The sequence below is a fragment of the Nylanderia fulva genome, unplaced genomic scaffold, assembly GCF_048542155.1.
Source record: "Nylanderia fulva isolate GAGA-0341 unplaced genomic scaffold, ASM4854215v1 Scaffold7, whole genome shotgun sequence".
Taxonomy (NCBI): Eukaryota; Metazoa; Arthropoda; class Insecta; order Hymenoptera; family Formicidae; genus Nylanderia; species Nylanderia fulva.
The window spans coordinates 2,178,482-2,193,320 of NW_028190807.1; the positions used below are offsets into that span (position 1 = coordinate 2,178,482).

At 32.6% G+C, this 14,839-nt stretch overlaps 3 protein-coding genes across 3 annotated transcripts in view; 1 reads left to right on the forward strand and 2 right to left on the reverse strand.

Annotated features, from left to right (window-relative positions):
• The window catches only part of hwt (SH2 domain-containing adapter heavyweight), a 135,777-nt gene that overhangs the window by 24,710 nt on the left and 96,228 nt on the right, over positions 1 to 14,839 (forward strand). The gene's annotated exons all lie outside the window — the stretch shown is intronic.
• Positions 4,283 to 7,711, reverse strand: LOC114934578 (trypsin-1-like). The gene is made up of 7 exons (XM_029307234.2): positions 6,763 to 7,711; positions 6,581 to 6,642; positions 6,227 to 6,321; positions 6,007 to 6,136; positions 5,768 to 5,881; positions 5,223 to 5,375; positions 4,283 to 4,507 (listed from the first exon to the last, which is right to left on the reverse strand). Exons 1-7 carry the CDS (start codon positions 6,809 to 6,811, stop codon positions 4,364 to 4,366), a joined length of 747 nt encoding a protein of 248 aa, XP_029163067.1. The 5' UTR covers positions 6,812 to 7,711; the 3' UTR covers positions 4,283 to 4,363.
• Positions 8,204 to 10,404, reverse strand: LOC146720397 (uncharacterized). The gene is made up of 2 exons (XM_085488427.1): positions 9,159 to 10,404; positions 8,204 to 9,055 (listed from the first exon to the last, which is right to left on the reverse strand). The coding sequence occupies exons 1-2, from the start codon at positions 9,688 to 9,690 to the stop codon at positions 8,505 to 8,507; spliced, it is 1,083 nt and encodes a 360-aa protein (XP_085344553.1). The 5' UTR covers positions 9,691 to 10,404; the 3' UTR covers positions 8,204 to 8,504.

Sequence of the window (14,839 nt, forward strand, 5' to 3'; positions counted from 1 at the left end):
GCGATATAATCGAAGTCTCCGGAATAGGAAAATTTTTACAACGGCAACTATGAGCGCTGACTGATATTATAATATAATGTAGAAATAAAATTCCTTGCAGAATTTAAAAATTATTTTGGTATCTTTAATTGCATTGCAAATCGATATTATTTTTATAATTGCAAGTGTGCGATATAAAGTATATAGAGCATAAAATTTAATAATAAAATAATAATATATTGCCTAATCATTTACTTATAATTAAGTGCACGTTTTGTAAATGTAAAAGAAATTTGGTAAGAGAAAGATTCAAATGTGCAGCGTTCTAGTTCTCAGTCGTATCTGTTAGACTACGCTTGCTATCTCCCAAACTTATTTGCGTACTTATTGTTAATATACAGATTGCACGAAACTTTCGATGCAAATTTCTCGTTAATGTTTGAGTACTTGCGTCATGTCACTTGTTCATGAATTAGTAGAGATGAGTTAGTACTACAACATACATATATTTAAAGTTGAGCGAAATCGGTATGTATCCTTGGTTCTCCCCTTGTAAGAATTAGGAAATTAAAAATAAAATTAAAATAGAATAAAGTTTTCTTTGCACGTAATACAAGTAAATAAATCAATTAATTCAATTAACAAAAAAAACATTGTTTTATATGTTTGAATTGTCAGACATATATTATTTTGTAAAAATAGAAAATATTTCTTATATAATTTTATAAATAATCAAAACTCGTGTACAGTTTTCTAGCATCAAAACGATAAGAAAATGTTTATTCATTGGAATTGTGTACCGTGCGTAAAGAGAAATAATATTGAAATAATAGGTTATAAATATATAATATCGAGGTTTTATATCGGATACTGATTTTATCTTTTGTATATAATTTTACACGCAGTTAAAAACATTTTTTTGAAATATAAAGTTATAATATTTTAGCCATCTAATAATAGCAGCTAATGAATAATAATTCGTTCGAATGTATAATAAATGTTTATTTCCAAATGTCGATACAATTTTGACCATTGTCAAATAGCGATTTTAAAATTTCTCTCATGATCCTTTATTCTCGTATCTATTGCGTTAAGATAAACTAGTTGTGCGCTGTTTTTATTTAATTAGGATAAAGTAGCCGTCAGTCAATGTGGCGTATCCCCGATGATGTCATAACCCATTACGAAGGCACCTGGTTGAGTGACCTTTCGATCGATATTCCAAGACAAATGCGAAACTGCATCCAAGGCAATCGGCTCCAGATACTTCAAAAGTCTTATATGTATTGATAATGCTGTAGAGATATTATTTTTTTTATGTTTTAAATGAAGAGTTTTGTATAATTCGGTGCTAAATTGCACCTTTCAAATATCAGTTTGTTTATATATTATTTTTAAATTGTAGAGATATGTTCAATTACAGTGATGAATATAAAGAATACTAATGCATAAAAATACGTATATTTTTTTGTTGTTCGCATTATTGTTCGACATTCAATTTTCGAAAATTTCCAAAACGGTAGTTATTGGAAAATTTGTTTTGTGCAAATTGTATATTTTGGACACATATGGATGCACACACGTGTATGTGAAATATAATATAAATAAAAATATCTAAAAAAAATTTTCTGTCGAGTGAACGAATCTAGTAGTCTGTCAGAAATTTCGATGTGCTGGCACAACATAGCTCCATCAGAGCTGAGATACAAAAATTTCTCGTGTGTTATTACAACACGTATAGTATGATATAAAATGCACTTGTTGATATTTGAAAATATCAACATTTATATGTGTGTACATGTATATTATTTTACGATCTTTTGTAAGGAAGATAATGCTTCAATTATTACTTGATAACAAAGACGTAGAAGAATTTAATGCATGTAATAACGTCGTATTAAAAGATTGTTTCAGAGAGCAAATTTCGTCAAAGTAAATTTTATAAGGACCCGAATATTCGAATTTTAAAAAGATGAAAGTTTACCAAGTTCTCAGAATTTATTATACTTCATTCTTTAAGTACTGAACAATTTCACAATGTCGCTGCTGAATTATGAAAACACCATATACTTCCTTATCACGAAATCTTGACAGATAGTAGAAATATCTACATTCCAAGATAAAGACCGATCAATTCTTTCTATCTAATAATCTGGCTTACGCTGGTTAAAATTAAACTATGGAATGCGCGGATAAGCTGTTATCAAAATGACAAGATTTTTTGTGTAAAAATGTCTCGATATCTCTTCAATTCTAAAATATATGCGTAAATTCTGCAATATATTGTGTTGATGGACATTTTTGAAAATGTGGTTTTTAATTTATCACTGAAAGTGACAGAATCTGCAAGGACTGTTTGTGTGAGACATAACGATGCGACAGTTTCACAATTCTTGATTTGACTTAGAGATTCTGTAATCACATCTTGGACTATAGAAGGCAAAAGGTCGCTCGAGTTTGCCAATCACGAAGAAATATTGAAAATCGTTGTTCCAGAGTTCATCTGCGGTCGACGATCTTGCTTTTGAAGCTTTTCGTCGATGATATAAGTAGAGAAACAATTTGACTTATATGTGCAGGTTTACATCTGTTTTATTGATGAAAATAATCGTGAAACTATTCAGATTTCTCTCTCTCTCTCTCTCTCTCTCTCTCTCTCTCTCTCTCTCTATATATATATATATATATATATATATATATCTAGATATATCAATAGTAAACAGTATAAAGAAGATAAAAATGTACGAATATCCGATAGGCGAAAGTTAAGATACGTATTACTTTTTGTGACCAAGAAAGAATGATTCCTGCGTAAATTCATTATAATCGTAAAGCGCGATTATATATAAGTAGAGAAACTATATAAAAATATTCTGCTATATATATAGATTATTCTTCTCTTAAGGTTTTAGATCAATTAAATAATAATATTTAACAAATTTTCTTAGGAAGACAAATCGTATTATTTTGTAAGAAATCTGTGAAAAATATCAGAATTATTTCTTTTAACATCAAAAGAAAGTAGAGTTCAATTGGAACAATTATGAATTGACATATCTAACATTAATATATTTTTGCATAATGCACTTAAGAAAATTAGAATTGAATTAAATTCAAGCAAACAAGGCCGTAGAAACTTCTTGCGCTGAAATTTTTAACAGTTATATATAGTATCAAGGGAGCAGTAAGCGGAAACACGAGTTACAAAGTTTATCGAAGGAAATATGAAAAATCAGGAAATCTCTCTTTTGAAATTTAAAGTAATTACTCATCTGTCACGTTAATTGTTTAAGCATTATCTTTTTTATGTATATTCTATTCTCATTTTTGCTTTATATAACAATTTTACTCATATTGTGCTTCAATTTTCTGCATATAAGAATGCGAATCAGTAATGCCGAGTAAGGCGAATCGGATGCTGAACTTTTTCAATATCGTTTTTATGACGTCGTAAAAACAAAGACGCGACATATCCTTCGCAAACTACTTTCCTGTTTGATTTATATCTGATATCTCTTCGAATATGTCAGCGACATCATGCAGTGGTTAGTAAGACTTTGATTTTTTTTTTTATTCACAATTGCTATTCGTTGATGATTCTCTTATTGGAATGTGAAAATCATCCGCAAAATAACCATTTTCTTTCGGTATGACGACGTTTACGACTATTACTCGTAAAACGGAAAGAGACGTTATGAAATAGCATTTCAACAAACGCGTCAGTTCTCTGTTTACAAAGCTTTTATGTCTGTACGTGTGTGTGCGAGATGTAGAAATTACGTCGGACAGAAATGAGAGAAAATGGATGCAAATGGTTCTTTTATTCGCTTTTGAGAGAAGTGTCCGTTAATTTCTCTGAAACAATTTCGTGCACTTGACGTTTGGTGTCGGAATGGTTCAACGGGTTTGTTTTGACTGACCCACTTTTCTCTTTTGATCCGTTTATTGTTAGGATATCGACCGCAACGATGGCAGGACGTGCAATGCATATATAATATTTATGATTTATTTGAACGGTTGTTTTAAATCCATCTCTTCCCGTGCTTGTTTGTTAATTTTAAATTAGGAAAATGAATAAATACGCTTAAGCAAATTCACGAGTGTTGATTAATATTCTTTTAGACTTCTGTTAAAATGATATGTTGTTTCCTTATAATATAAAGACGTAATTTTAGAAAAAAATATCTACAATATTAACATTATATATATATATATATATATATATATATATTATTAACATATAAAATATATACATACATACCAAAAAGTTATTTATTTATATTTGAAAATACAATGATTAATTAAAAATATAATTGTCAGTTCGGTATATGTTTTGTTAAATATTAAAATTGATTTTCGCATTCCGCGCATTAATTATTTTTACTTACACGGCGTGCTTTTTGATCCAATTGACGTATGATGAAACACGTGTGTAAATGGCAGGATATACCCTGTCAGAGCAACCATATCCCCACGAGACGATTCCGACGAGTTTTCCATCGACGGTGAGAGGACCGCCGGAATCACCCTAAAAATGAAAAATCATAGCTTTAATCTGGTTATATAAATATTACAAAACTTTAATTGAAAAAATCACGCGAAGATGAAATTATTTATTTTTTCAGATTAATTCAATATATATCTCTTTGTTAATATAAAGTTAGCTTATATATTCTTCTTGTGGTTAATTTAATTACACTGCTAATGAATAACAATTCATTTTTGCTTCATTCGGTCTAGCTGTCGCACGATTTTGCTGCCAATTAAATTGAAGTATAAAACGAGGAGAACTGAATGTGCTTCATTAATGATATGAAATAATCAACGGCACGTATCGATCAATATACGATAATCGTCAAAGATTTCTCGCACGCATCAAAAAATAAATTAACTGATAAATTAAGTTTGATAAATACATCAATATTGATAAATAAAAGACAATCACGATGAGTCCACGTAATACAGCTGTCGCCGATAATATAATGAGATCTATGTCAGACTTTTCTTGTTATCGCGATTCGCGGTATATTTGGAGTATATTATGCAACTCAAAATACATGAGTTACATTGAAACGTTGTGCTCGGAGGTCATTAGATAGAACGGGTGAGTTGAGGCTTTGCGTGTGAGAAAAATGGTACGAGTTAAGTAGTTAACGACTCTATCTAGGCAGACAGCGTTAAATTGCACGTGCGGCCAGTACTAATGACAACGATGTTACTGCAACGCTTTGTAAATGGTTTACCTGGCATGAACCCTTTTCCACAGTTGGCTCGTATGCGCAAATATTCGTGTCGAAAATAGGCTGCTTAAACCTCCAGTACATAGATTTGCAGTAGGCCTGATCAGCTATTCTAATACTAGCGACCTTTAATTTATCGGTCTCGATTCCGTTATACTGTAAGCGTAAATTACAACTTGAGTATATATGTGATGCTTTAAAATCAATTTGAGATGCGTTTTTCTCGAAATTTTTAATTTACCATTAATAAACGTCTAACTGCTTAAATGATTAACACTTTTAAATGAAATTAGTGTATTATCACTGTTAGCATTGATTTATAAATATTTCTGACTTTTAAATATAGCATTGCAAACACAGTCAAATCTTACAAATTCTTAGTGAATCTTATTGCTACAATAAATGAAGCAAGACGGAGAAACAGAGTGAGTCTTTTCATTAAAGATCTCAGTGAGATCTGTCTGATTTTCCGTCTCAAATTTTGTCATTGCTTTAATCTTTAATCAATAACATGTTTACTGATTCAATTTAAGAGAATGGAGACTTACCGATTCTGCCCCATATCCCGACACGATTGCTCTTGAATTAGCTATCACAGTTTCATTTTGCTTGGGTAATACGACAGGAGATACCAAAGTAGAAAATTTTAATGGAGTTTTAAGCTAAAAAATAAATGTTTTATTTTTATATACAAACTTGATGTTTGATCTGAGTTTTTTAAATCACTCAATTTATATAGAAACAATTTATTGTCTGTACACATTGATATTAATTTAACTAACATTACCTTAATTAAAGCGATGTCATTCCTAAGTAAGTCGTATTTCTTATGTATATAAACCGATTCGATAAAGTGCACAGCGTGCGGTTGTTTTAAATCTGATCCCACGACAACCTTGACAAGCTCGATGTTCTCACTGGAAAAGACATTACGTAGAATATACTCTTGTAGAATAATTATACAATTTTGTCGAAGTTTTCCTCGAACTTTCAGTGTCCCTACTTACTGATTCATGCAATGAGCGGCGGTCAACACATACTGTTGGTTGAGTATAATTCCACCGCAGAAAAGCCTTCCTGTGATAAAGTATTGGAGAGAAACCTGAAATAATACATTTTATATGTGACAATTCGAGATACAGAACTTTTTTGTGTGTTATTATAACATATATCTTTACTTTATCTTTACTTGATTTAACTTTCTTTTTAGCTTACTGCTGAGTGAAGAAAATTAATTTAATTTTTAAAGGTAATTTAATATCGGTTCGAAGTTTCTCGTAATATTGTGCATATTTATTTTGGTACTTTTGAAACGATGATTGATATCATAATATTTTAATAATAATTTGTTAATAATTTACCTGATACGGGATTTCACTTGGTTTAGCATTTACTCCTCTCACAATTCTGGGATCTAATGCACCTGTGTTTATAACATTGCGTGATATTTATATAAGCTTAGTAAATTTATTAAAATTTAAGTATAACTACATTAAAATTTAAGTATAACTACATTAAAATTCGAATTGTGTTTTTTACTCACCATGACAAAAAGATAAGAAAGAAATTAAAGATAATAACGTTAGCTTCATATTTAGTTGTTGTCTGCGTCGTTATTAGTATTACTCCAAATATATAATGACATATTTACGATGTAAGTTATGTGTATTTATATGCCCGATAAACCTAGTTTTGTGTTGTCAGATTAGATAGAAGAAATATCTTGTATATTTACTAATCTTGAGTTTAATAATTTTAAAATAACCCTTGATTAACTATAATATCTCATTCATTACCTATATTCTCACTGTTTCCAAATATCGATATTTTTTTATCTGTAACAGACATTGATAAGTGCAATTGGTATCATAAATCACATATTTCTTACAAATTCCAATCCAAAAACAAATATATACAAACGAAGATATATTAAAGCAGTTATCTTTAAATGCACATAATACTAAGATTCTGTACAACAAAAATTTGTGTACGGTTTCTGAAAAATATTTGCTATATAATTTGATATTTTCGTGACTCTTCGCATCCTTCGTCACAACCTTGCGAATTTCAGTTTTAAAACTTTAATACTATTACACGAAGTATACTTCGCATCTCAGGATTACCGGCTGAACGTGACATGTAGTAGAGAGCTGAATGTAATGCCATGGCAAACTTGTAATGTGGAAGTAACATACCAATGCATCTCGTCGAAGTTTCCTACGATTACGAACTTTGGTAATATTGCATATTCTATAATAGAGTATTTTAAGTGGATAAGCTTGTCGAAAAAGCTTAGGTTTAGTAATCGAAAGAATAAATATTATTAGTATTAATAATTACTGAGGATTCTTGTGTGTCACACTCTTTACTTTGTTTGAAGTTTCTGTGAAATTAAAAAACTTTGGCAATTTTTTATACAACATATAATTTATAAAAGAATTTTAGGGTCGATAATCATTTGGCACTATTCTGAATATTGATGCTTTGAATAGATTAAAGACAAAAATATTTATAAAATTCCAGACAGTACAACATTGAAACATGTCCAAAATTGGGACATAAACCATCTCTAAGATGTCTTTTAGATATTATATGATATGATATTTTAAAGATGTCTTAAAGACTATTTAAAGATAATATCCCAGTATTGAGATATCCAATTTTGGATATGATGCTATCTGGAATATTACCTCAATACTGACAAGGGACATGTCACAACTGTCCGGAACCGATTTGATTCTCCTTGAAATATGTTGTTAAATACACAAATCTAAAAGACACGTATTTTTTTATACGTGCGCAATTTGAGTTTTAAGGGGTGAAACACCCCTTTAAAGAATAACGGTATTTTTCTTTAGGATCAAATATCTGCTAAACTATAAGAGATATAAAGAAAAAACGTACAACAAATTTTAATGGCTTGAAGAGTACTTTAAAGTTATATGAACAAAAATTTTTTTTTTTTTTTTTTTTTTTAAAAAACCCTCACCACCTAATTTTTTTTTTCAAAATTAAAAATTTTGTTTTACCTAATTTAAAGCTTATTTTTTTCCAAATTCAACCATGTGTAATAAAGTTATGTTACGAAATATCATTTTCGAAAATTAATTATAAACGCTCCCGTATATACGCTCATCCGTGCTATGTGCGTAAGTAATTACCGTCGAACAATAAAATATATAAAAAATGTTTTTGTATAATTCTTATTTATGTTTTCTATGTATTTATAACTGTGTATTGTGTATATTTAGATTTTTTTAAAAATGTATTTGCATTTTATATTATTCACTCATTATACACATTACAATAATGATATTCGACAAAAAAATGTTTCAAACATAATGACTTCTTGCACCAAGAACATCTTACTACAGCTATATTATTGCAACCTTCGATATCACATTTTGTTAAAGTTTCGTCTAAACTAAAGTGTACTGGATTTTCGAATTCGTCTGGTCTTTCATTCGTATAACCACTTTTAAACCACGAATATTTAAATAAGTTTTGATATCGTGGGGATGACAATTGATTATGTATCAAAGATTGCAATTTTATTATATTATTTCGTTCATGTAAGTTTATATTACTTTCCAACAGTAAAACCGCATCTGAAAATCTTTTAGCAAAATTTTTCCAAATTCTGAATCCATAAACATCTAATGGTTGTATTTTCCCTGTAGTTCCTTTCGGTATTATCATAGTAGTAATATGTGTTCCAGGAGGTGTTAAATCCGAAATCATATTGGGGCAATGTCCAGTCCATGAATCGATAAGAAGAACGCTATTAGGACCAATGTTTGCGAAATAAGCTTCTTCTAACCACATTTTAAAATGATCTGTACAAAATATAAATGTTAATTTAATAGTTTTTTTATGACTCTTATTAAATTGTTAAATAAAATAAGGTTGTTAAAAAAAGTAATTATAAAAGGAAAATACCTGATGTCATTTTACCAGATTTCGATGCTTTTACAATAACATTTTCTGCTTTAAATAAATTTTCTTGTACTCTTGGTCCAAATTTACCATTAGCTTCTTTTAATACAATAAATAAAGGGGACAACAAATTGCCATTACAGGATATTATTGGTTGTATCGTATATGAATGGGTTGTTGATGATATGGATTGCACGACACGTTCTACTTTCTTTTCTCCCTGGTTAGACAATGATCTTCCAGAGTGAAGTTCCAATTGGAAACCACTTTGATCTGAATTGTAAATATTTTCAGATCCAAACTGTTCAATAAGAGGTTTTACTGTTTCCAGAAAATCATCAGCTGATTTTTGCAAATCAGCAGAATCTTCTAATGTTCTTCTAGTGACAAACTTCGTAACTTTTCTTGAAACAATTCGGTGAGACTTCTTAAATCTTGCTATCCAACTGTGAGATGCTTTAAATATAGGATTTAAATTTCCTATTTCTTCTTGAGCTTGTAAAGCCCATCTTTTTAAATCAATATCATGAACCATGAATCCTGATTCGACAGCTGCAGTAAATTTATCATGTGTAAATTTGGAGATGTAAGATAATTTTTCTGTACGACTTCCACCTGATTGTATTTGTTCTTCCCATCGCCTTAACTGACGTTCAGATGAAACTCTTCTAAATTTATTTTGTACTACTCTTAGAGGACGATTCCTTTTTCTGTCATTACTGTTTTCATCAGTGTCCCGAAATCGCCAATACTCAACAGCTCGTCTTTTATAAGAACTATCAAAATTTGTATCATCATTTGAACAATGAGGATGAGAATTTAAACTATCTTCATGCCATGCTTCTTCGTCATCTTCAATTATTTCAAAACTATGTAATTTATAAGGTTCTTCATAATCGAGATATATTTCTTCCGTTACTTCCACCCCATTATAATGAAAACGCTATCCAGTAATATTTTTTTAATGTTTTCCTTTAATTCCACTTCTGCTTCAGTTACTGGCGTTTCTGTTAAATATATTGAATTTATTGACACCAATAAAAGTCTAACAACGTTAAGCGGATTGATAATCATATTCAAAGATGTTATATTTTGCTTTCTATTGCAATAAAAGAACAGTTTACACAGATATTATTACAACGAAAAGACTACACCGACTGTGAGAATTATGCTGCTACATGAACAATTTATATTAACTTATCAGAAATACGTCATCACATAATCTTATTTTATTATTTATTTTAACGTATTAAAGATTTTATTGTAAAAATTATAACTTATCTGGAACACGTACACATAATCTTATCTTATGATTCATTTAACGTAAGATATAAAATTTGTTTATGCCAAATATTGCGACATTGGTATTCGCAAGATTCAATTAAAAAATAATTTTATTATAAAATATAATTGTTTTTAATTTTTATAGAAGAAATTAAATATTAAAGAAATAATAAGAAAGCAGGGGGTATATTTAAAAAATTCTTATTAATTATATTTAAAAATTTTTTTTTAAATCTAAATATACACAATACGCAGTTATAAATACATAGAAAACATAAATAAGAATTATACAAAAACATTTTTTATATATTTTATTGTTCGACGGTAATTACTTACGCACATAGCACGGATGAGCGTATATACGGGAGCGTTTATAATTAATTTTCGAAAATGATATTTCGTAACATAACTTTATTACACATGGTTGAATTTGGAAAAAAATAAGCTTTAAATTAGGTAAAACAAAATTTTTAATTTTGAAAAAAAAAATTAGGTGGTGAGGGTTTTTTAAAAAAAAAAAAAAAAAAAAAATTTTTGTTCATATAACTTTAAAGTACTCTTCAAGCCATTAAAATTTGTTGTACGTTTTTTCTTTATATCTCTTATAGTTTAGCAGATATTTGATCCTAAAGAAAAATACCGTTATTTTTTAAAGGGGTGTTTCACCCCTTAAAACTCAAATTGCGCACGTATAAAAAAATACGTGTCTTTTAGATTTGTGTATTTAACAACATATTTCAAGGAGAATCAAATCGGTTCCGGACAGTTGTGACATGTCCCTTGTGAGATAATTGACGCGATTCTCTTCTTTCGAATTCGTCGGTTAGTATTTTCTTCTTCTTCGCAGCAAACAGTTTACCTTCACTGATTATGCAAGTTACTGCACGATTGCTAAACTCACATTCTTGTTGGCGTTTTAATACCTTGACGAAGCACAACAGAGACTTTGTTGCAAGTTATTCGTGGTCTAGAGAGCGTCAAGAAACGGTGAGATAGTTCGTTTTGCCATCGCCCATCGTATTATCGCGACAGAGAGAGGGAGCTATTTGAATTTGCATGAAGTTGCACGCCGACGAGAGGAAAGGAAAGAGGAAAAGAGAAAGAGAGGAAGATAACAGCTGCTGCGTTTTATCATCTCGCCATTTATCTCACGGCACTTCGCATTCCGGATTAGCGATAATTGCTCGCCCGCTCGCGGCACCTTCATCATCGATTTTTGCTCGCACGACACGATCGGGCTTTTAAATTTATTATTCCGCGAAAATTGTACGCGCGAAAAACCGTATGCGTACGCTTTTCGTGGCCCTTTCGTTCTCTCTTTACCACCGTCGTATGAAATAACACTGTACCTTTATCGATTACGTCGATACCAAATACACGTCACTCTCACTCCCGGGAAAGGTTCGCGCGTGTGCATGCAACACGGGTACGGACTTATTCGAATTTGCAACAAGTATCAGTTCGATATCCTGTTGAGAGACATTGAAGGACGAATCTCACGTAGGACAAATATCCACAACGTTCTTGTTACCCGGAGTTGGCGGATTTCCACGGTAGATAGATGCAGCGCGAACCAGATGTGGAAGATTCGAAATTTACCAGGTCTCAGTGACTTCGAGGTAGCGTTCGTATAATATTCGAGCTTGTTGAAAAATGAAGTTATAGAGAGTCTCGGAAGAAGGAGACGAGGGGCAGCGCACCACTATGTTGATATAGCTATTCATACCAATGTTGAGTCTACGTCGGGATATTGCGATAAGTCAAAGGTACGACGGTTCATCCCTCTCTGCATCCGGATTTTAGGCTCGTGCAAACTTATCGAGCGCTCTTGTACGCGCATCATTTTTTAAGGAGGAATATCTTGCGCATGTGCGGATTCGTGACTTTACGTAAAACGATCGTTTACTTTCGATTCGGAGAGAACTTGAAAGATCTCCCTCAGACATCGTAACAATATTTGCGATTTATGAGGAAAACAATTTTCGCGGAAATTATTGGCTCGGTCGCATAAACACGATGGGAATATTCTTGTCGAGAAAATATCGCGGAATATGAAAGCTCACGTGGATGGATAGTATATGCGCTTGCATAGGAAACGAGCTTTCGATCCTCTCTCAAATCCAATATGTCCGCGTGATGGATTCTCGTTCAACCTGGAACGACCGAGTGCGGGAGAGCGAGACTAATCGCGTTCCTTATGCGCGCGTTTCTACCGTCGTATGCCATTATTCGATTCATCGTGTATCGATAAATCTTGGTCGCGATGGGAGTCTTAATCCGGGGACTTATCAGGCTTGACGCGGGAGGCAGACGCTCTTTTGAAGAGACGGCTTTCATCACCTTATCATGATTAATTAACACTTTAAATGAGGTTGAGTCCTACTTTATCGTTTGCGAACTTACTCATGCTATACACTTTACAGCTTCAAGATTTTTATTTAGTCGGAAAATTGTCATTTTATCACATCAATTTGAGCTGCATTGTATTACCGTGTTATTTAACACGTTTCACCTACACAAATGCAATTTCCTCTTCTGACTAAATATAATGCAATCATTTTCGTTCACTGCAATCTTGTTTTTTCTTATTTTTTTATTCTGGTAAATTTATATCTACGATTTTTTATTTATTAATATTCTATTATATAGTTACTTATTCTTGTTAACGGCAAATTCCCAACAACGTAATCTACAGCAGTGCAGGCTTCGTTGAAGCAAAATATAATGTATGATACAACGTGGGCGCGACACGGGACCGCAAAGGAAGATAACTCCCTGAGGGCGCGAGAGCCATAATCACAGCCGGCTTGCGCAAAGAGCAGGAGTGTCAGACGGGGTCGGGCAGTGGATCAATCATCTAATACGAGCTATGAATACTGTACATGCTCAATTATAAGCAGCGACTCGCGCGAAACCAGTTGTCGGCGAAAATACCGGTTGGCTAAAAATTATTCACGCTCGGGTTAATCGATTCGCGTGCCACTTAAGTATATTATCATATGACCACTAACTCGGGGGATTCAATATTACAGCGTCGTAATTCTCGGCGCTTGAGGTAAGCGCTATATTTCACGAATAAGTGGCGGAAGTGACGGAAACGAACTGCCGGATGTTTGTAGCGTCTCGTTTCCCTTACTCGCCTTCAAATGCAACGCAATCCAATCTTTGAGATTGAGTATCGTTAAAACCACTCGTCTCTGTACTCCACCGGATTTCATCCGTGATCTCTTTCATTCTTTAAAGTAGCACAACTGAACCCCTCGATACAACTGTTACCATTATGGCGTCAGAGGCGCGTATGATACATCTCTAAACGCGACTGAAAGAAGCCACGATATCTCTCTTCCATCAATTTTCCATATACGTGTCTCGACTTTGAATCATTTTCTTTCGCACACTTGCCGATTGTCGTTTAAACTTCTAACATCTTTCAACAAACAGTGTAGTATTCCGATTTCGGAATCGAATACTAGACTTTCGTTGAAGATATAGGTACTGTGTGAACTTTTAAGCTCAGACAAACTTTGAAGAGTTCGCTTAAGAATACGCAAGTTTGGTAAAGGAAAGTAAAAAGGGAAGGTTATTTTCTCGGCGGAGAATATCTTTTTTCAATCAAATTAAAACTCGTATATTTACGTTTTCAACGTGATACAGTAGTCGCTCTGAATATCTTGTATACGCAACGCGTTATATACACGTTCTTATAAAAAGAAATCAGAATCGCGAGAACAGTTGCTTTTATCCCGTGGAAAGTGATGTAAGAAGCGTGCCGAAGTATTCGTCTTTGATTTTTCTCTTCGATATCGAAAGATATTTCGCGATAGCAACGTAACGTCTCGCATCTCGGGAGCCGCGAGATGGATTTGAACAAACTCAAACGCTTCCTGTTCTTTGCTGGTAACTCGGGGGCATTGATAGTTCACTGAGCGTAAAAAGGAAAAGTGATATTCGAGCAAGGGGAAAAGCGTTCTTTTCGCCGAGGAATTTTTTCGATAAACAGGGTATCTCGCGGAGAACCTCTCGTTGCCTCTTTCTCTCGCGGAGCTTGGCACGCGGTCGGAAGAACCGCTTCTCGTTTATTTTTTTTCTTCTCTCTCTCTCTCTCTCTACGCGCATATTTTCGACGGAAAAAGCTTGATGAGGAATTCTATGACCGCGATAGCGCGCGACCATAAATGCGGCGCGATGCGTTTCCGGTATATCGGTGCTTCACATCAGTGGTAGTTTTCGTCGGACCCGCACCGTTTTTTCTCACCCTCGGTTTTTATCTCGCTCAATACCCGTATGCTTTATTTTTTTGTGTTTTTGTGCTTACAGTTTTCGGACTATTAACCGACATAGAGCCGTGCGTTTTGCCTTGCGGTATGTACTGCTATCAATGGCGTGGTTAACGAGTTTTT